This window comes from Drosophila willistoni (assembly GCF_018902025.1).
Source record: "Drosophila willistoni isolate 14030-0811.24 chromosome XL unlocalized genomic scaffold, UCI_dwil_1.1 Seg141, whole genome shotgun sequence".
NCBI classification, from domain to species: domain Eukaryota; kingdom Metazoa; phylum Arthropoda; class Insecta; order Diptera; family Drosophilidae; genus Drosophila; species Drosophila willistoni.
Window position 1 is genome coordinate 4,871,602 of NW_025814052.1, and position 21,435 is coordinate 4,893,036.

The following is a 21,435-nucleotide window of genomic DNA, read 5'->3' on the forward strand; positions in this document are numbered from 1 at the left end:
TCTTTAGCTTCCTCCAGTAGTTGTTGTTGTTTTTGCTTGTTAATCGTCTTTCACTTGCAGTGTTGTAATTTCTGCTGATGACATACAGCAGTAGAACTCACTAGTTGTCTCACTCTTTTCGTTCGCACTCCCGTGTCTGGGCAGTGTGTTAGAGAGAGATGACCATTCAAATTCGATTCTTTTGTTTGCTGGGCGTGTGTTTGTCACTTTGCTACTGCTTCTTCTTCTTCTGCGTATTTGTATGCCTGCCTGTTTGTGTGTGTGTGTGCCGCCAAATTGCTTTTTGCTTCCTCTTCTTCCTCTTTGCCAACAAAATACGAAAACTTTGGACTGATTTTGTTTTATTTTTGTTATTTTTGTTATTTTTTTCCTTTTCTCTCGTTCCAAAATAAATATTGTAGATGTTGTCTGTATGTATATATGTGTGTACCTAATCAACTGTATATGAGGTTTAAGGGGGGGGGGATGCCCCAATAGAGTCAATGCCAGCTGCGGGCGGGCAGGCGGTCTTGCAGTTTCACCTTGTGTTTATTATTCCCAAGGAGCGCGAGGAGTGGCGGTGCGGGTGGTCCTATTTGGATATCGGTTGTTTTGTGTCTTTTTCCTTTAGGTTTTATTTTTTTCTCTTTTTTTCTCGACGTTAAAGAACAAAATATAAAACAAAAATGGGGGAAAACTATCACAAAACTTGTTTCACACTCTGCGCCTATTTTTTAAATCGCGTTCGAATCGCTGTTGTTGTTGTTGCAGCGTCGTTCTCTCTTTTTGACTCTGTCGCTTTTGCTGCTGTTGTTTTTCAGCATTTTCTCCATTCAATTTTTATGAAAATACGTATTTCAATTTTTTTTTTTTAGAGCAATAAATGGAGCACAGACAAACAACAAAATTCACGTCAAACTTTTTAATAACAGAAAAAAAATCAAACGAAACGAATGAAGTGAAATGACGGAGACAGAGAAACACACACACGCACACAAGCCAAGTTAAACGGCGAAACTAAGTAAAACAAAAACAGAGAGAGCGAAGTCGCCAATTCGCTCCGCCAGCACGAATTTCGCCCTGCCAAAATGAATATTTTCGCCCATTCCGACCAACTCTTTCTGGTGGTCTGGTAACATTGATGTGAAAATGAGCGGCCGGACTGATATGTCAACGGGCAATTTGCTCGATAACTTTTTGGCGATTTGTTTTTGTTTTGAAACCCAGGCACTTTGGAGCTACCAATCAATTTCAAAAATTTGTTGTTGCAATCTTTCAAATGTAAATAAAAGTTATGTTTTGTAATACTGTGTTTATACATATATTGCATTTTACTGTTTGCTTAGAGCTGTATTAAAATAAATATATATGTATATGTGTATATAGATTTATAACTTGCCGCCATTTGTATTTGGCCGGCTTTTGTTTGTCTTCTGCCTTGTTACATAAATAAGTCCTAATTGTAAGTTAAACTAATTGCTTTAAAATAAACTACTACAAAAATTTAAAGCAGCTGCTTTACTAGTTGCGAGTTCTCTTTAAACAATCCCATGCCCAATCTTCCTCCGTCCACAACGACCCTTAAGCACTATCGGCAGGAACTGGAGCTGTGGTTGTGTCTGGATTAGAGGCGGGAGAGGATTCGGGATCCACACTCACTGTGCGCACAAACACAGCGGAGGCTTCAATTACAATTGTGGGCAATTCAGCGCTTGTCTGTGCTTCAGAAACTTGCTCTGGAGCTGAAGTTGGACTAGGGTTGGGTAATGAAGCTGCTTCTGGTTTTGCTTCTGATTGGGGCTCAGCTACGGGAGTCTGTTCGACCTGGGGCTCTGGATTAGGACTTTGCTCGGTCTTGGCCTCATTTACCGGAATTGGAGCTGAGTCTGCTACCACTGGGGGAAATTCCGGTGTAGGCTCTGCACTCGGTGTTGTTTCTTCGGTTGCAACAATAACGGTAGTGGGTGTAGGACTAGGAGCAGGGGCAACGGTTGCGGGAGCCACTGGTGGTTTGCCCTCTCCACTTCCACTTCCACCAGTTGTTGTTGCTGTAATTCCAGCCGCAGATGTACCAGCAGGCGATGGTGATTTCGATTTGTTTTTGGATTTGACCGCCGGCGATGGTGTCCGCGACTTGGATAGGCGCTGCTGCTCCTGTTGAACTTTTAAATTCTGCTCGTGGGCACTTCGATCCAGCAGCACCGATGTAGACTGCGGTGGTGCCGGACTGGCAGCCCGTTTAATATCCTCAATTTTGGCATCCATTTCCTTTCGGATCTCCTTAATTGGTTTTAAGAGAAAAACGGGTACATCATCATCGCGACGCTGATACAACATTTCACCCTCAAAGTCGACCAGTTTGTGTTTGCGGGCACGAAGCAATATACCCACAACCTTGTCTGATATATAGTTGTAAATCTATAACAAAAAAAAGTGAGTTAATCATAACTAAAACCAGTTTCTTTGGACTGAGTAACTCACGTTGAAAAGCTCGCCGAAGGGGATCACTCGCATGGTCGGCTCATCTTTGACATCGTAGCCCTCGGAATTAATGATTTGGCATAGTTCCAACATTTCCTTCATAACATGTATATTGGCCTTTTGACCACGCATTTCAGTAAGACTGCCGGCCAATGGTTTACCATATTGATCCTTGGAGAAGCTCGGCTTGGGCGATGAGGCACGTCCATCTTGTGAGAATGGATTCAGCAGCTGCGATTGCTTATGCTGTGTAGCCTGATTGTTGAACATTGCTACCTTGGAGGACAATGGAGAGTCCTGTAAGCGCAATAAATATAAAAAAAAATAAAAATAAATAAATGAAATGAAAGTTGTTCAAATTAATGCGGCAGCGTTGCCATATCAAGAAAAACACTATGGTGAAGAAGCCAAAGAAAGTTTAAGTTCGAGTTTCAAAGTTAACCATTATTATGTTTATGTCATTAACTGGAAAAATATTAATAATGAAGTACTATTTTACTACTAATAAACTATTATTATTATTGCTCTTTAGGATAAAATGTCAGGCAGGATTGTTAAATTGAAAAACAGTGTGGCAGGACTGTCAAAAGTGATTTTCAAAAAAAGAAAAAAATACGTTAAAAGTGATTTTTTGTTTTCAAATTCAAAATGTGAAAATTAATTAGCTACAATTAAATAACATCAGTTGTACATTTTGTGTAATATTTCATTTAATAAATGCAAGATGTTTTAGAAATGAGCCAGCCAAAGGAATTTGCAAATGTCGTGGCCATAAATAACGAAAAAATGACCGGAAGCGGGGAACGGGCCGTTGTTGGGGGTGCTGACTGGGACTAACAATGACCTTCACAAGACAACAACAGCAAATACATAGCTAGAGCCACAGCCCCAACCGCAGTCGCAGCCGCAGCCGTTTATATTTGTTATTTATTTTATTTAGTTTAACGTGAAGAGTGAAGACTTTATGGACACATGAATGAAAACAACATTTTTTATTTTTTTTATTTTTGTTCTTTGGTAAATTATAATTTCTTTTGCCTTGCCGCCAAAGTCAATGACGAAATTGGTCTCTTTGATCAATAACCCAAAAACGAAATGAAAAGATTTCTTCAATCAATGCGCGAAATTCATTCATATAAATAAATCGAAATAAAATCCTGAGTGTGGTGATGAATGAAATGTTTGCCAAAAGCAAAGTCTCTGTCTTTATCTCCCTCTCTCTCTCTCTCTCTGTCCCTTCCTTTTATCTAATAGATACAAAAGTATCTTCTTCCCCCGCTCAATTTCTTTCAAAGAGTTGACAATGAATCAAACCAATCCAAAAATCAACCCAAACCAAACCAAAAAGAAAAAACCCAACCGAACTGAACCCAACTAACAAGTAAAATTGGTGAAAGTCTGGGAAACATACATAAAATGTCTATTGAAATTATACACATTTCTTAACAATAATGGGAAAAATCATACATGCGCCCCCCACACCCACCAAAAACCCCCCTCACAAGTAATCTCCACCGATCGCAACACGTGAGTGATAATTCAAATGAAAAATTTCAAAAACACAAAAAGAAACTGGAAATTAGTTAACAATTTGTTTCAATTTTTGTCAACTTGATTAGGATATACACAAGGTACACATACAGACATACATACATATCTATGGGGGTCTAGTATATAATATAATCTTTATGATAATAATGATATATTTGTGGTATGAAATTCTTGGATGTATGTTGCTTTTTTTTTTGAACTGCAGCTGTTTGTTGGCGCCGAAGTTGTCACTGTTGTCGCAAATTGTCGTCGTCTGCGCATTTCGTCGATCTTTACTATATACCTATATATGCATATACATAGGTACATATGTATGTATGTGTGTGTTCAGATATATACATTTATGTATGTACATACTTATAGCCAAATGGCTATTTCAACTCGAACGATGGTCATTGCCAAGAATTTTTCCGTGTTTTGATCTACTTGAGTTTTTGTGCGAAATTTTCTTTCTATTCGTTTTTTTTGGTTTTTTTTTTTTTTATTTGTCTTTTGTCGTTTTGATTTTTTTTCTGCTTTATATATTATTTTTGGCAATTCATGTGGCGACAAATTAAAACAAAAGCAACATAACATTTCTTATATATACATAGAAGATGGTTTTTTTTTATTTTTTGTTTGTTTGAAAACTTGATGTCGTTTCAATTTAATGAATTTTAATCAGATATTTCAGTATGTTTCGCTTTTTTTTTTTTTTTTTTTGGCGTTGTGGTTTTTGGCATTTGTCGCACGAGTTAAAAAATGAGGAAAAATCTTAAATTTTCTTTTTCAAATATATATATAAATATTGTTTTGTTTTAATGTTTTTTTTTTCTTTTCTCTCTCTTAACATTCCACATGAAATTCCATTTTCATGGGCAAATTATTTTGGGATCTTTTTGGACAGATTATTGTGATATCATGTTTGATAATTATTTTCTTGAGATTTTTTCTTAATGAATAAAATTCGTTCGTAATTTTGTTTAAGAATACTTACCACCACAAAGCGCAGGGCTCCTAACTCATGGGATACATCTGTCATATTGTTGTGGCTGTTGCTGGTCGCTTGATCTTTTGAATTTTGCAGTTTGAGTTATTTATACCGTAGATCGAAACTGAGAGAATGTGGAATTCGCTACCTTTCGATTCTTTTGGCTTGTTTTTGTTTTGCCTGCAAAAATACACATAATTTGTTTTTTTTTGGGATTTTTGTAACAATTTGTTTGTAACATCAAATTCAATTAGCTTAAAATTTAATTGTCAATTGTCAGTATTTTCAATTCTATATGTATTTCTGTGTGTATATAAGATATCATATACTGTTGTAACTCAAAAGATAACGTCAATTAAAGCATTATTTTTTATATATTTAATATGCAGATTGATCTGCATATAAGCATTATAATTATAGCAAAATCAACAGGTAGTTTCTATTTAAATGGCTAATAGTTCCATTATATAGGGACTTTTATTTGGTCGTTAGAATTTGTACTTTAGGTTTTCAGTCATGCTGCTATATGGATATGATTTACAAATGTTCTATGTGAGTGTGTGTGTGTGTGAGTGTGTGGGAAATTTGGCTTACAACACGTTCTGTTAAACACAAATTAGTGACTAAAGCAAGTCAAGAAAAGTATTAGAAAGATGGAGAAAATGTGAGTCAAGCAACCGTTAGACCTGAACTTTGCGCATGCGCGACCCCAAAGCGACCTAAAAAAAAACAAAATAAACAACAAAAAAAAACAAATGCCAACCGGAATTTGCTACAATTTCGTTTCTACCTTTGTATGTAGACAAAATAACGGTTGATCACTTCAGATACACATAAAATGGCGTCTCGAATTTGGCACTCACTTCTTTGTTGCAGTAGATATCCTTGCGGCTATTAACCGTTATGCAGCTAAGGCTGGAATTAATTTGCTTTTGTTTTTGGAGGTGTTTGTTTTTGTTTCTGTTTTTTTTTGTAGTTTTGCAGATTTTCCACTCACTTTTTGGAGCACTTTGTTTAGGTGGCTTAGGCTATTTATAAATGTTTTCTTCTATTTTCTTCTTCTTCTTTTTCTTTTTTACAAAATCTCTTTCACAACATTTCCTCTTAATGTTTTTATTTGTTGTTGTTGTTGTAGTTGATTACAATGCACAAACAAACCAAACAAAAAAAAACAAGAAATTTCTTTAGTCCCGTTTTCTTTTCGATTTTCTTCTCTTGCGTTTTACTTGGTAGCAGTGACCAGAGTAGAGTGAGCGCCGAAAGCGAACGCGCTTTCTTTTTATAGGTAACGTCGGCAACACTGGCATCTATACAACTACATATACATATTTCTAAGTGTATGTGTGCGTGTGTGTGTGTGTCGAGGGGCTTGGGCATGGGCAGCTGGTGGCTTTTCTTCGTCTTCTTTTGGGATTTTCAGCTGTCGTTGCTCTCTTTTGCATTTTTCTGCTTTTTTTTTGTTTTTAATTTTTTAAATTTAGATAAAAACGTTTCCCCCCACTAAACAATAACAAAAAAAGCTCTCTCGCTCTTCCCCTCTCTCTGACTCTCTGTCCCTAACAAAAACAAAACTAAGACGAACATTTTTAAAAAATTAAGCTTAATCCTTACGAACCTTTTCGAAAGAGTGTAAAAACAAAGGTTAAGCTTTGGATCTACTTGTTTTTTTCAGTGACATACTGATTTAAGATTTAATATCAAACTTAAACTTGGCTTATACTGCATCTGCAGGTCACATACTTGTAGCGACATAACCTCAACTTTGTCTAAACTCAACATAAATTAAACCCCCTTCTAAACTATGTTGAATTAAGGCTTCTTAAATTCATTTATAATCACATTCAAGACATTGAAACACCTGCATTTTTAATTGATTTTCATGCTCTATAGAAATTCAAACGAAACTGGAGTTCAAGTTAGTGTTAGGTCTGAATTGGAGGTTTCGGGTTTATGCGCATCGCTAAGCTTGGGGTCAGGTAAAACCACAGAATAAAGAACCATTATCAGGCAAGATATATTAGAAAGAGAGTGAAAGAGAAAGAAAGTAAAATGCAAATGGCAATTCCGATGCGGCATTATATACGTTCGTATTTATCTATGTATGTTTGTGTGTGTGTGTGATTGTGTATGGGGGTGGGGAAAACCGGAAGTAGTCATGTTTTTTTCGCTCTTTGTAGCCACTTAACAACAGTCAAATCTATTACATTATTTAGAACTTTAAATAGAATTGTCATCTAATGGGTAAGTGATCAATTGTGGGGATTCTTTGGTTCTCTATTCGTTTTCTTGCAGACATCCCATGAGAAGAGTCTTTAGTAAAATGCAATATGATGCCAAACGTTGTATGCAAACGTAATTCAAATGTTGGATGCCATTCAAAAATACCAATCTAGCCACCTTTTATCTCCTATCTTCGTCCATAGTCCACTATTCACCATCTCTTTGGATTGCTTAAAGATTGTAGGCTCTTGAGTCTTGAATCTCAAGCTGTGCGTTAAGCGGCAAACAGCTGCCTTGGCTTGTCAATTAAGGAAGAAATGAATTGGTAGGTTGGGATGGGTTGGGATGGGTTGGGATGGGATGGGATGGGATGAGGATTGTTACCCCATAAATACCTACATACATACATACATATGTCCCCCATTTGTATCCTATGTGTTTATTACGCTAATTAAACAAATTTGCCTGCATATTGTAATATGTTTGCAACAAATGCAAATCATTTTTAATAATATTACCTAAATAGAGGGTATATTAGACACAGGCGATGGCAGAGATTTTAAATTCAATTGCTGGGTATCTCAAGATGCCCCCCTGCACAATTAATTCCCATTGGTCGACCATTTGAATCAGTGTGAACTCCCGCATTCCTACTTATTGTGTGCTGTTGCATGTTTGGCTGACAGCCACAAGTGCATGGCGAATGGCAGGCCACAAATGCAATGGTGGGGTGGTATTGGTGGTGGTGGTGCTATAGGTGGTGGTGGTGGTGGTGGTGGTGGTGGCTAGTAGCTAACTACATACATCTTTGGCGACGACCGTTGGGCAATTATATGGAATGCCAATGCTGATGGCTCATGTTTGGCATGGGGTGGGGGCATAAATAAAATCAACTCATGAATGAAAACGCGTTCGCCTGAGCGAATTTCCTGTTGCACACAAAAACTCTGCAAATTGTTTAACATAAATTATTTGATAGATTTGCTGGCAAGCCTCGGACGGTGGCACGTTTATTCTTGTTGAAAGACTCAGAGGAGGAGTATACAAAACAATTTGTTCACCACATAGACTATGTATCAATTTAAAACTAAAGAAAATATGATGATGATTGTCAAACCATTTTTATACATACATTTTGATTTGAGAAAACGTCAAAATGACAGATTAGCAAATGGGGGAGGGGAACGTCGACGTTTGTATGTGTGGTATGACTCACAATCAGACTAATAGGACTGTCCCTCTTAGTTTTTCCTCTTAGTGTCGTTTTCCTTATTAACAAAAATGTTTTCTATTTTACTACGTTTTATTTTGGAATGTTTTCGGTATGTAAATGCATGGCAATTTTATGGATATTGCCTAATTTAGTCATAAATTGCCATTCTATACGTTATTTCCACTCTGCTGTGCATTATAGAAATTGCGCATACGCAACGTTGGCTTATTCATACATTTTAATTAATACCCTTACATCAAAATGGTTTGTACTGATTTGTTAATGATTTTTGTTTTGAAAATAAGACTGAAATAGCTTTATCAATTTTTAATATACAAAACTATTCATTTTATTTTTTGTGAATCAAAATAATACGGATCTGATTCTCTCAACAACTAATCAAAGACTCTCTAGTCTTTAGTTAAAGAACTGTAAGAGTATTACAAATTTTGGTTAGCCATTTTGGTTGGTTTTATTTGTTGGGAATATATATGTATGTAGAAATATGTATATATGGCGCAAAATAATATTTTGTGTGTTTTTCTTTCGTTTTTGTGATGTGATGTGTGCGGATGGCTCATCCCTAGATCTATATATAAATACGGGCACTTGGACCGCATTATATGGTACCTATTATACAAAAAAAAAACCATATATATATACATACATACATATATATTCCCCATATATACACACACACATATCTCGCCTATATATCTACAGATATACATAGTATGTATTATATGACAGATAGTACCTACTAGATGCCTGGCCTAGTGACGCAAAATGAACTTTTTGCCAAAATTGTTATTATTATAATTACTTTCTTTTCTTATTTCTCTTTTTAAATCAATCTCAATCAATGATTTTTTTGTTTTTTTTTTTAATTTTACTTTTTTTTCTGCCATAATTGGTTATTATTTTAGTGGTCATCATCCGATCGACAAAGGAAAATATGCAAATGCCAATGAATTTCTCTTCGACAAAGAAAAATTAACCAGCTCTTGTAAGACATGTGTAAATATTTATATTTTACCCTGATCTGATCCGATTCGATCAGATCAGAACATAGCCAATTCGTTTTGGGGTCGGGGTGGTTTTTTTTGTTTTTTTTTTGTTTTTATGACGTCGACAATCGACGCAAGAATTTTGGAATTTGGCATGCCTGAAGGACGCCAACATGTTGTATACGTAACGATCGAATTGAGTGGGCGAAATTTTGCTTTAATTTAGTTTTTTTGTTGTTGTTGTTGTTGTTGTTTTTCGGTCATGAATCAGTGTATTTTGTTTTGAATTTTTCTTTTTTGTGTGTGGATGGACCATGGGGAATTTCTCAATATAGAAATTGTTTAATTTCTATGTGAATTCCTATTGTGTGTTTGTATATAATGCCAACTATGTGAATATTTGGCCATTTTCCATTCCCATTTTGATTGAAATTGCTTGGTACTTGGTTCCAAGTGAGTAGGTTTCAGTTAGTTTAATGAATTAGCACAATCATGCTTTATTAGCATTAACAACAAAAAAGAGATAAGAACTAAACCATAATAATAATATCAATACGGGGGTTTCAATTTCTGTTGTCGCTCATAAAATGAGATTAAACAGACCAACATAAATGCTAAAAATCCATGCCATTTGATTAGAAGTATAAAACGTTGTTAAAAAACTTAGTCAGTTTAACATTTAACCATTCCATTTGGGGTCTTTCTATGGGGGAGGGTCAACAAAATCCAAAAACTGATGGCTCTGACATCACAGAGAGAGATAGAATGAGAATGCGAGTGGGGGAGAGAGAAAGACTTGTCCGCCACATGGCCAACACTTGATGTGCTATTTTTAGCAATCTCTGAATATCAGAATCTCAATATCGGAAATCTCATCAACAATGATGACGAAGGCATCAAGACGAGGCAACAAAAAGATGACGATGTCTTGGCATTGGCCACGGAATCTTGGGCGGAATCTTGAACTTGACATGGACCAGCGATAAGACTAGAAAATACACATGGCTAAGGTCACTGATTAGTTGAGATCTCACTCTCAGCATCTGAATATGGAATTAGTCGTTGATCAGTCTTGAAATCGAAAGGTAAATAATGCTGTCATTGGTAATAGTTGTTGCCTGTTGCATTGTTATCCTTACAATTGTTACTCTCAATTGTTGGGGGCCATTGTGTCGACGTTTGAGGGTCTATCAGTTGGCTGCTCGCTTACCAGGACCTCGCTCTTTGCCTCTATTGGGCAATGCAAATCTCTTTTTGGGTCTCACACCAGCTGAAGCCTGTCTCTTGATGGGTAAACTGGCTGAGGAACATGGTGATACCTTTAAACTCTGGCTAGGACCCTGGTTCAGTGTCATGCTTTTCGATCCGCGCGATGTGGAGCATGTCTTGTCCAGTACCCAATTGCTGGATAAAGCATTTGAGTATGATTTCCTGGGCCAGTGGTTAAATCAAGGCCTATTGGTTAGTGGTGGCAGGAAATGGCATCAGCGACGTAAGATCATAACCCCGGCTTTCCATTTTCGTATTCTGGAGCAATATGTGGAAATATTTGATAGACAGACACGTCAGTTTGTCAAAAATTTGGACACGGCCTTGCGCAAAGAAGCTGCAAATAGTTGGAATGGCGTAGATCTTGGACGTTTCATTCATTTATGTACTCTGGATGTTATCTGTGGTAAGTTAAAAATTTGATGATTCGTCGTCCACTTGACTAAAGTTCAACCATGGTATACACCTATAAATCTAAATTTACCCAGCTTATGATTAGATAGACTAAAATCAAACAAACATTAGCAATGCTAGGGCCATGGCAGTGGCAATTTCAATGGCAAGGTAGGACTTATTATATTGATTAAATGTAAAAAAAACAAATAACAGTAATTTTTTCGGACGCACTGTGTGGTGTATATTAGGCTGATTAGATTCTACAAGAACCGATTAGCTACCCAATCGTTTACAAATAAAAATATTCTTTCGATAATCGCTTAGTTCAGTATGAATTAGAGTTTCACTTTAAAACGATCGTAGTTATGTTCTTAGTTGTTGGCCTAGTTTTGGCCAGCGCCATATTTGCTGGCCTACTACTCTATCAGTTGAAATACAAGCATATTATCGATGTGATCAGCTATATGCCGGGACCACCAACATTGCCTCTAGTGGGTCATGCCCATCATTTTATTGGGAAGGCACCGCATGAGATGATTGTCGTAATAACCGATTTTATGAAAACCTATTCGAAAGGCCAGGCCATGAAGGTGTGGCTGGGGCCGGAGCTCAATATCCTAATGGGCGATCCCAAGGATGTGGAAGTTGTTCTGGGCACATTGCGTTTCAATGACAAGGCCCACGAATATAAGGCACTGGAACCGTGGCTTAAGGAGGGCCTATTAGTTAGTCGTGGCCGTAAATGGCATAGACGACGTAAGATTATCACACCAGCTTTCCATTTCAAGATATTGGATCAGTTTGTGGAAATCTTTGAGAGGGAGTCACGTGTCCTAATTAAACAACTTGAGAAAGAGCGTCAACGCAATGGCTCAGATGGTTTCAATCTATACGATTGGATTAATCTCTGCACCATGGACACGATTTGTGGTATTTTTCCCTAGTCTTAGGCAACTTTTAAGCCAAAAATCTTTGCATTGAGTTTTATTTAATAGGCTCTAATGTGTTGTCTCTTTCCTAGAAACCGCCATGGGTGTTTCAATTCATGCCCAGACGAATGCCGATTCCGATTATGTTCGTGCCGTGAAAACCATTTCCATGGTCCTGCATAAGCGCATGTTCAACATATTTTATCGCTTTGATTTAACCTATATGCTGACTCCGTTGGCTAGAGCCGAACGCCGTGCCTTGAATGTGCTGCATGAGTTCACCGAGAAGATTATTGTCCAGCGTCGCGAGGAGCTTCTACGTGGAACACCGAGTGAGACGGAAACCAGTAGTGCGGATGCCGATGTGGGAGCAAAGCGTAAGATGGCCTTTTTGGATATCCTGCTGCAGTCGACTGTGGATGAGAAGCCGCTAACCAATCTGGACATACGCGAAGAAGTCGATACATTTATGTTTGAAGGCCATGATACCACATCCTCCGCCTTGATGTTCTTCTTCTACAATTTGGCAACACATCCAGAGAGTCAGCAAAAATGTTTTGAGGAGATTAAATCCGTGATTGGAACTGATGTGCAGACTCCGGTCACTTATGAGCTTCTGAATAAGCTGCATTATGTCGAATTGTGCATCAAGGAGACTCTACGCTTATATCCTTCGGTACCACTACTTGGACGTAGAGTAGTTGAGGAGTGCGAGATAAGTAAGATTTAATGATTCTTTAGTCGAGTTTGTCAGTGATACTTACTCCCCCTTCTTGTTCGTATAGATGGTAAAGTTATACCTGCAGGAACCAACATTGGAATCTCGCCACTTTTTATGGGACGACGTGAAGATCTTTTCGTTGAACCAAATAGCTTCAAGCCGGAAAGATTTGATGTTGTAACCACTGCAGAGAAACTAAATCCATATGCATATATTCCATTCTCGGCGGGACCACGCAATTGTATTGGACAGAAATTTGCCATGCTAGAGATCAAGGCAATTGTGGCCAATACACTGCGTCACTTTGAGATTGATTTTGTTGGCGATACCTCAGAGCCTCCTGTTCTGATTGCTGAGCTTATTTTGCGCACCAGAGATCCGCTCATGTTCAAGTTGAAGGAGCGTGTTTACTAGCATTAGCTAGGGGACTCAAAAACTTAAATTTCATCTTTGTGAGATGTTGTAAATAAACCTATGATGATTATATAACAGACGAAATTGTTTAAATTTACTAAATTGCTCTATCAGTAGGGAAGCAGAAAATGACCGCGAAATGCCTGTAATTTTTAAATTTCAAATTCTCTTCAGACGTAGATATCGATATCGTTTTGGTGTTGCCACCATGCTCAATCGATATTTAATGATGAAGTGTCATCACCAACGATTGTTGTTTTTCCCTAAACAGATGACAAGTAGTTAATGCAAAAATACCCGGAGTTATTCCTGTCATAAATTCAAACCCAAACAATTATACATTTAGACGCATCAAAGGCAAAACTATGGACGAATTTTCGAGACAGCATATGGATGACTGCTTTCTGCGGACGCCCAGCGATGTCCGTACCACGTGAGTACTCATGAGTTCCCCCGTTTTAGAGAAAGCAACCTCAAACTTAACATTCCCATCAGCAATGTGCCGGCTCCAGCCAAATCAGCAACGGACAATAAATCACGTAAAACGGAACTTCATGTCCTCCGACTGAACGAGGCATCCCAGCAAATGACCATGGACACATTGCGCTCCATCCACGGATCGGAATTTAAGCTGGAAGACATCAGTAAATATAAGGATCGGGGGAGAGGCGGTGGTGGCGTAAAGCATGCCTATTGGAATGATCGTGGAACTTTAATGGTTCAAAGTGTACAAGGTGTCAGCTCTAAGTCAGGAACTGGTGGAGCCGCTGACTCCGATAGTGATCGTTTGCGCCGATATGCCTTGCTGAAGCTAGAAAATTATGGTTTCCATACCGCACACTGCCTGGAAGCATATGAACATTGCTCCCATGATACTGAGGCTGCGTTATTACTGCTCTATAGACGTTATATGCGTGTCCCCGAACAAGATGAATTGGCCCTGGAGGCACCTAGCGAGCCAGAGCTGCTGCAAATGCGCGAAGATGAGAAGGAAGCTCTAGAATCCATTTACGATAAAGCCTATGAAGAACGAGAGCGAAATAGCGTATGGAATCTAAAGTTTAAAATCGATCATCTGCTCTCACACAGTCCCTCCGAGGTGCGAAAGGCTAGGGAGGCGGCAGCTGCGGCGGCTGCAGCAGCTCAGGCCTTAGCTCTGGAGAAGAAAAAGAAGGCACCTCTACGTTGTCGCAACTTCGATAGGGATGGAACGTGTAAATTTGGCAGTAAGTGTCGATATGCCCATGTGCCGCCTGCTCAGCCCGACACGCCAAAAAAGGCCTCTGGTGATAGTTTAGATGAGAATGACAATGAGCTGTGGTTCCATGTGGAGGTGCGATTTCCACCTGGCAGCCGTTACCCCTATGAGGCCCCATTTGTATACCTGAAAACCACTTGTCATGATATTCCACATGAGCTGAGACTACGTTATGCCCGCCATCTTTACAAGGAGGCTAGAGAGATTTGCCGAGATGGCATCCCCTGTGTGTTCAGTATCTGTGATCTCCTGCAAAACAATGAAGAGCTGTCTGGTAGTTTGGATACCACACGATTCCCCTCGCCCAAGCGTTCTTTGTTCTATGATGAGCCCGAAGGTGGTCAAGCTAACGATGATGCCAATGGAGAAGGCCTTCAAAAGGCAAAACCTACGCATTATGCGCGAGGTCAAACGGCACGCAACATTGATGGCTCCGGATCAAGAAATGTAGAGGCTTTGAAACGTGAAAATCGACGGCTCCTGCAGCAGTTCACTGAGCGACGACGAGATGAGCGTTACCAGAAAGTAATTGATGGACGTAAACAGCTTCCCGCCTTTGCCGAAATGGAGAGAATTCTAGCTCTAATTGAACGGTCACCGGTGGTGGTGATATCGGGTGAAACGGGTTGCGGCAAAAGTACACAGGTGCCACAGTTTATTCTGGACAATTGGTTCTTTCAATCCCTTCAACGTTCCGATGACAAGAACAAAGATATGCCTCATGTCGAGATCATTTGCACGCAGCCTCGTCGACTTTCGGCCATTGGTGTGGCTGAACGAGTGGCTGCCGAGCGTCTGGATCGGATTGGACAACTGGTTGGCTATCAGATACGACTCGAGAACAAGGTATCGTCCAGCACCCGCTTGAGTTTCTGTACAACAGGAATCTTGTTGCGTCGCCTGGCCTCTGATCCATTGCTGGGCACTGTTACCCATGTCATTGTGGATGAGGTCCATGAACGATCCGAAGAATCTGATTTCTTGTTGCTGATACTCAAGCATATACTAAGAGAACGCAAGGATCTAAAGGTGATCCTTATGTCGGCTACCCTAAATGCCTCTCTTTTCTCTGACTATTTCGGTGGTGCACCAGTTTTGGACATACCCGGACGAACGTTTCCTGTTCAGCAACTATTTCTCGAAGATATACTCGAGGTCAGTAATTTTGTAATGGAAACTGATACGAAATTCTGTCGCAAGTTGAAAAAATCGGAGCAGGAGGACTTAATGCGTGAACTGGAATATGCCGATGTCCAGGCAACGGGTCAGCCTCCCGGCAAAAAAATCAAAGACGAGAAACTAACCCTCGCTGAAACCTATAATCGATATGCCGGTAAGCGAATTTAATCTAATTTTATCTAATTCACTTAATGTTAAATCTCTTGTCATTTCATTAGATTTCAGCAAAACAACGTGCAAAAGCATTTACCTTATGGAACCCATGATGATCAATCCAGAACTGATTGAATCGGTTTTGACCTACATTGTGGAGGGCTCACATGAGTGGCCACGTGAGGGTACAATACTTATATTCCTTCCAGGCTTCCAAGAGATACAAACTGTACACGATTCACTCTTGGATCATTCGCTCTTCTCACCAAGGGCTGGCAAATTTGTATTAGTACCATTGCATTCATCGCTCTCTGGTGATGATCAGGCTTTGGTCTTTAAGCGGGCTCCTCAGGGAAAGCGTAAAATTGTGCTTAGCACGAATATAGCTGAAACCTCAGTGACAATTGACGATTGTGTCTTTGTTATCGACTGCGGCCTGATGAAGGAGAAATGCTTCGACTCGAATCGGAATATGGAATCTCTTGATCTTGTCTGGGTGTCGCGGGCGAATGCTAAACAACGAAAAGGTCGTGCTGGTCGTGTTATGCCCGGCATTTGTATTCATTTGTATACGAGTCATCGGTTTCATCAGCATTTCTTGGGCCAACCAGTGCCAGAGATTCAGCGTGTTCCGCTCGAGCAGATTGTGCTGCGAATTAAAACTCTCCAAATGTTTGCCAGACTAAACACACTCTCCGTTCTGCTAGAGACCCTAGAGGCCCCCAGCGAGGACAGCGTTATGGGTGCCTTGAGTCGTCTGCGCAATGTTGGCGCTCTTGATGCTGAAGATCAATTGACGCCTTTGGGTCATCATCTGGCTGCTTTGCCGGTGGATGTGCGCATTGGCAAACTGATGTTATATGGTGCTATCTTCCAGTGCCTAGACAGCGTTCTGACAATTGCCGCTTGCTTGAGCAATAAATCACCATTTGTGAGTCCGCTCAATAAGCGAACAGAGGCAGACAAAGCCAAGCGTTTGTTCGCCTTGGGCAACAGTGATCATCTAACCGTATTGCAGGCCTATCGGGTACGACAACATCAACACTTTACATACTTAGTAAAATATAGATTAACTTTTTTGTATTATTAGAAATGGCTTGATGTTGCCAAACGTGGCAATTATACAGCCAGCAGAAATTATGCCAACGAACATTTCCTCTCGCTCAACACATTGGAAACAATAGCCGATCTTAAATATCAGTATCTAGAGCTATTGGTTTCCATTGGATTTGTGCCCATCAATGTGCCACGTAGACGCAAAAATGACAATGATAATATACTCCAACTGACAGGTAAGTTATCCTTGAATACAAAACAACATTTAATTACATTTCTATACTCTTACAATTTCTTAGGAATGGAACAGAATCATAATGGTGACAATAATCGCTTGCTTACCTCCCTCCTCTGTGCGGCCCTCTATCCGAATATTGTGAAAATTATGACTCCGGAACGTGTCTATATACAAACTGCTGGCGGTGCTGTACCCCGTGAACCCAGTCATTTGGATTTGCGTTTCAAGACACATGGAGATGGTTATGTGAAAATTCATCCATCATCAGTTAACTCACAGGTGGCTGTATTTCAGTCACCATTTTTGGTTTATCAGGAGAAAGTGCGTACGACTTCCATATATATACGGGATTGCTCAATGCTGCCACTCGTTGCTCTTGTCCTATTCGCTGGCAGCGATTTTAAGGTGGAACTCCACGATGGCGATTTTCTATTTCTCCTTGAGGGCGGTTGGATTATACTGAAGGCCCATGATTATGAGACGGCCGAAATGGTGCAGTGTCTGCGTAGAGAACTCATTAAATTGCTAGAGGAAAAAATCAGGGATCCATGCCTCAATTTGATGCATCATAAAAATGGCTGCCGCATTATAAACAACATTGTTCAATTGATTAGTAACAATTGATGACCAAATTTTTAGCCGTTTGTATACAAATTGATTGTGTGTATTTTTTATTATAGATATTCTAGCCGATTTACAAGAATTGTATATAGCCAATTGATAATTAAATTAATTTCGAAAGCAATATATCAAATAATTTAATTAACAGTAATAATAATAATAATAATGGCTGTAAAAGAAACTTTAAAAATTTTACAATTGATCTTATTACAACTTAATTTACCTTATTTGCCTACTAATTACTCATCGAAGATATCACCTTGAGATTTACCTACGAGATAACTACATATATATATATATACATATATCTATTTGTATGTCATTCATCAATTTGATGTTCGGTCGACGTTAGTTTGCCAACTTTTGGGCGCCTCGCTCTCATCACTCAAACTAAAATATCGATCAATTTGACAAGTATTTACTCTCGCAACATTCATAAGTTATAATGATCGGGGTGTGCCACCACCTAGCAGTCCCCTGGCGACGACGACGACGACTACTTTCTTGGTGGAATATGTATACTGATTGCGGGAAAATACATTTGCCCATCAATTACAATTGCAATTCATTTGAATTTATTTAAATACACTTGGATTTTCTTTGCTTAAATTTTTATTCAAAACGGCGGCAGCATAGCTCTCTCTCTTGCCTCCCACACTTGTCTTGTCTCTTGGATCGTCGATATTATCGATATATCAAAAGTTAGTTCTACTTTGATAGTAATTAATTATACTTATCAAATGATAAGGTGGCAGGTCTATATAAACTTAATGCTGCCATGAATCAGATGCGAATGTGAATTTAAATACAAAATTTCATTAAGAACCTTGAGCAGTCATACTCAATCTATATCTTCCATACCTATATATGTACATACATACATACATATATGGTGGCTCTCTCTTTCTCTGTGGTAATTTTGATTTCGTTTTCTTTAGCTTTTTTTTTTAACAAAGTTAACACATTTTTCTTCGGCTCCCCACTTCAGTGGGCTTCACTTTTTAAATACAATTGAAGAATAATTTTAACACCTTATTTCAAACTAGATATGTATTTGCATACCGACTTAATCCAATTAGATTAGCTCACCTGGGCCACTCTACAGAGTCCACCACCAAAAAAAAAATTTAAAAAAAAGGGGGACTAAAACTAGATATGTATTTGCATACCGACTTAATCCAATTAGATTAGCTCACCTGGGCCACTCTACAGAGTCCACCACCAAAAAAAAAATTTAAAAAAAAGGGGGATTGATTTTGATTCATTTCAATTTCTAACGTCTAATAGTTTAATCTTATCGTGACTAATTTAATTGACTAATTTTATGATCACTTATGTTATAATCAATGAACCCAATATTTATTTCAAGAATCAATGAAATTATTAAATTTCCAATTGCGGTTCTCTGCAGTTATCTGAGAAAAAGTTCCGTATAAATTTTAGATGACGTTTAATTTCTAATTTCGTAATGCTTATGCGGTTTTTTGTGTTTAAGCTTTTTCATTTGTTTTCAATAAAGTGAGTAAGTGTTTTTATATATTTCAATATATACAAATAATATATGTAGGTAGAGGGTTGCTGAGATATTAATTTTTGAAACACTTATAGGCTGAAACAATGATTTTTTGTTGCCAAATATAAATAACTTGTAACAGCTTATTATAGTTATTATAGGTAATTTATTTATTTGTAAATTTTTTAGATTAGGATTATTCAAATCGCCGCCACTGAACGATCTGATTGCTGTGCGCTGTCGACGTCGACGTTGCTGTTAAGTGAATTGATGCTGCGAAGCAGCGCAGCGCGTTGAGTGCTTCTTATTATCAATATATGAATATTATTGTTGTTGGTGTTTTTGTAAAACACCTTTACCCACACATGGGTATGGTTAAAAGAATAACCTTTTCAGGAACCCAACTTTTTTTTTAGATGGAGAAAATGGAGAAATTTCCACATATGCACATAAGTATGTACATATTTAGTTTAAAATTTCAGAATTTCAGGCTGGCGAATATCTATCAGGGCTCAGCAGTCAATAATTGAATTTTAAAAACTATAACCTGACATTTAAGATATAGAATATTGGATTGCGATATAAACTATTTTACAGCTCTTTCCTTTCTTTTGAATTATGATGCCCCATTTGAAATCGTTCCTCTCCATTTAGTTGAGTTATATGAGTATTATACTTATGTATTGGGATTACTACAAATCCCCAAAAATTTGGTCTACGCCTATGCATAATAATGACCAAAGCCAAAGCTATCTCAATCTCTGCTCTCGTTTTAAACAAGCTTTCTTCCAGCAACAAAAAAAAAAAAACCAATTGAGAGGCGGAGCAAACAACCGAATTGATAACTCAAAACAAACTGTCAAGTGTCATCGGTTGTTATTGCTCTCTCTCACACCCCCGAACGACACGACCCGCCCCGACCCACCTCTTTTCAATCAATGTTACCATGTACCGTTAGACTAAGTACAGTGTGTGATGTCCGACCTCGAAATAAATACCCTACCTATGCGACGAGCCTCTTGTTATTGACATTGACATTGAAATGGCGCCGCGCATGCGCAGGATCAAAGCTAATTGAGCCTAGTGAAGAAAGATTATTGCCAGCTTAGCTGGGCGATCGTTTACAGGTGTGGGGGTGGTGGTGGTGGTGCTATGGGATCGTATGGGTGACTGCCGTTTTTTCGTTTAAAGTTTTGCGCTCTATTAGCGCCTCCGTCGTAAAGCACTAAATCCGTAGACAAAACATTTGCGCTCGGATAGCTGTTGTTGTTGGTATAGCACATTTAGGTGTTTCTGTGTATTTTTGGGGGTGCGGCAGGGGGTGGCTTTGAGTGTGTGTGTGTGTGTGTGTGTGTGTGTGTGTGTGCCCACGGATGTGGGGTTAACAGGCGAGGTAAGATAGAGACGCAAAACAAGCGGGCAGCACATGGTTTGCCCCCGGTGACAAATTTTACGTGTACTGCGAGAAACAAAAAAGAAAATAAACACAAAAATAATAAAAAGTAAACCAGCAAAAACCCAAAATCAATGCGCACAGTGGTCTAATATGGCAAACAATTGGGATCATCAGTTCTAATGATCCGTTATTAAGTAAGTATTTATTAAGATCTTAAGAAAATCTTCAGTCTGCAATAAATTATTGGTAATTGTGGCAATATCGAAAATATTATTTTCTATTCTTAGAAATAAGTCAACAAATTAACAAAGCAGACAGCCGTTACTAAATTGAGATCAATTCGTTCTACATTGCCTAGTTTGTTTCACTGTAAGAACGCATTCAATTGGTAGCAACGTACTACTCGAATATCTCTGTTAGCCTACGAGAGAAAGAGAGCGATAGAGAGGGGGCTGGGGTTGGCATTGGGGTGATATATTTTTTTTTGGGAGGGTGGTGGGGTGAGGGCCTGATTTGAAAAGTGCTCGCAATACTTGGCGTAGTTGTCTTTTGTCGATCGACACTGCGTTTAGTTAATGTTAATGCTAGTTAGTAGCCAGGCCAGGCAAAAACCGTTGAAATAGTTTAAATTGTGGACTCGGGATGGTGTCTGGTGCGGAATCGCGTTAGTGGACGATCAGTAGGTGGTGGCGGTGGTGGTGGGTGGGTTGGTTTGCTAGGTGGATATAATGGAGCGTTGTTTGACACGATCCCACTCACTCAAACTGAGTTGTTGCCATCGCAGTTGAGGAAATTGAAATTGAAATCACTGTCGGCGGATTCACAATTTTTGCGCGCACACTCACAGCGACGTTGTCGTTGGCGTTAGCGT

The 21,435-nt window shown here is 38.9% G+C and overlaps 3 protein-coding genes across 4 annotated transcripts; 2 read left to right on the forward strand and 1 right to left on the reverse strand.

Annotated features, from left to right (window-relative positions):
• Positions 1-1,284: 1,284 nt before the first annotated feature.
• Positions 1,285-5,985, reverse strand: LOC6648372 (DNA translocase FtsK 1). Of its 2 annotated transcripts, XM_002071383.3 has the most exons (4): positions 5,845-5,903; positions 4,988-5,161; positions 2,461-2,757; positions 1,285-2,397 (listed from the first exon to the last, which is right to left on the reverse strand). In XM_002071383.3, the coding sequence occupies exons 2-4, from the start codon at positions 5,030-5,032 to the stop codon at positions 1,561-1,563; spliced, it is 1,179 nt and encodes a 392-aa protein (XP_002071419.2). In that variant the 5' UTR covers positions 5,033-5,161; positions 5,845-5,903; the 3' UTR covers positions 1,285-1,560. The 2 variants fall into 2 exon arrangements, with proteins under 2 accessions (XP_002071419.2, XP_015032656.1); XM_015177170.3 differs by lacking the exon at positions 4,988-5,161 and having other exon boundaries at positions 5,845-5,985.
• A 4,673-nt stretch (positions 5,986-10,658) lies between these two features.
• On the forward strand, positions 10,659-13,227 carry LOC6648373 (cytochrome P450 4d1). The gene is made up of 4 exons (XM_002071384.4): positions 10,659-10,795; positions 11,722-12,016; positions 12,108-12,734; positions 12,801-13,227. The coding sequence occupies exons 1-4, from the start codon at positions 10,709-10,711 to the stop codon at positions 13,148-13,150; spliced, it is 1,359 nt and encodes a 452-aa protein (XP_002071420.3). The 5' UTR covers positions 10,659-10,708; the 3' UTR covers positions 13,151-13,227.
• Positions 13,228-13,395: 168 nt separating this feature from the next.
• Positions 13,396-17,779, forward strand: LOC6648374 (putative ATP-dependent RNA helicase DHX57). The gene is made up of 5 exons (XM_002071385.4): positions 13,396-13,583; positions 13,646-15,741; positions 15,806-16,767; positions 16,831-17,032; positions 17,096-17,779. Exons 1-5 carry the CDS (start codon positions 13,516-13,518, stop codon positions 17,656-17,658), a joined length of 3,891 nt encoding a protein of 1,296 aa, XP_002071421.2. The 5' UTR covers positions 13,396-13,515; the 3' UTR covers positions 17,659-17,779.
• The last annotated feature ends 3,656 nt before the right edge of the window (positions 17,780-21,435 follow it).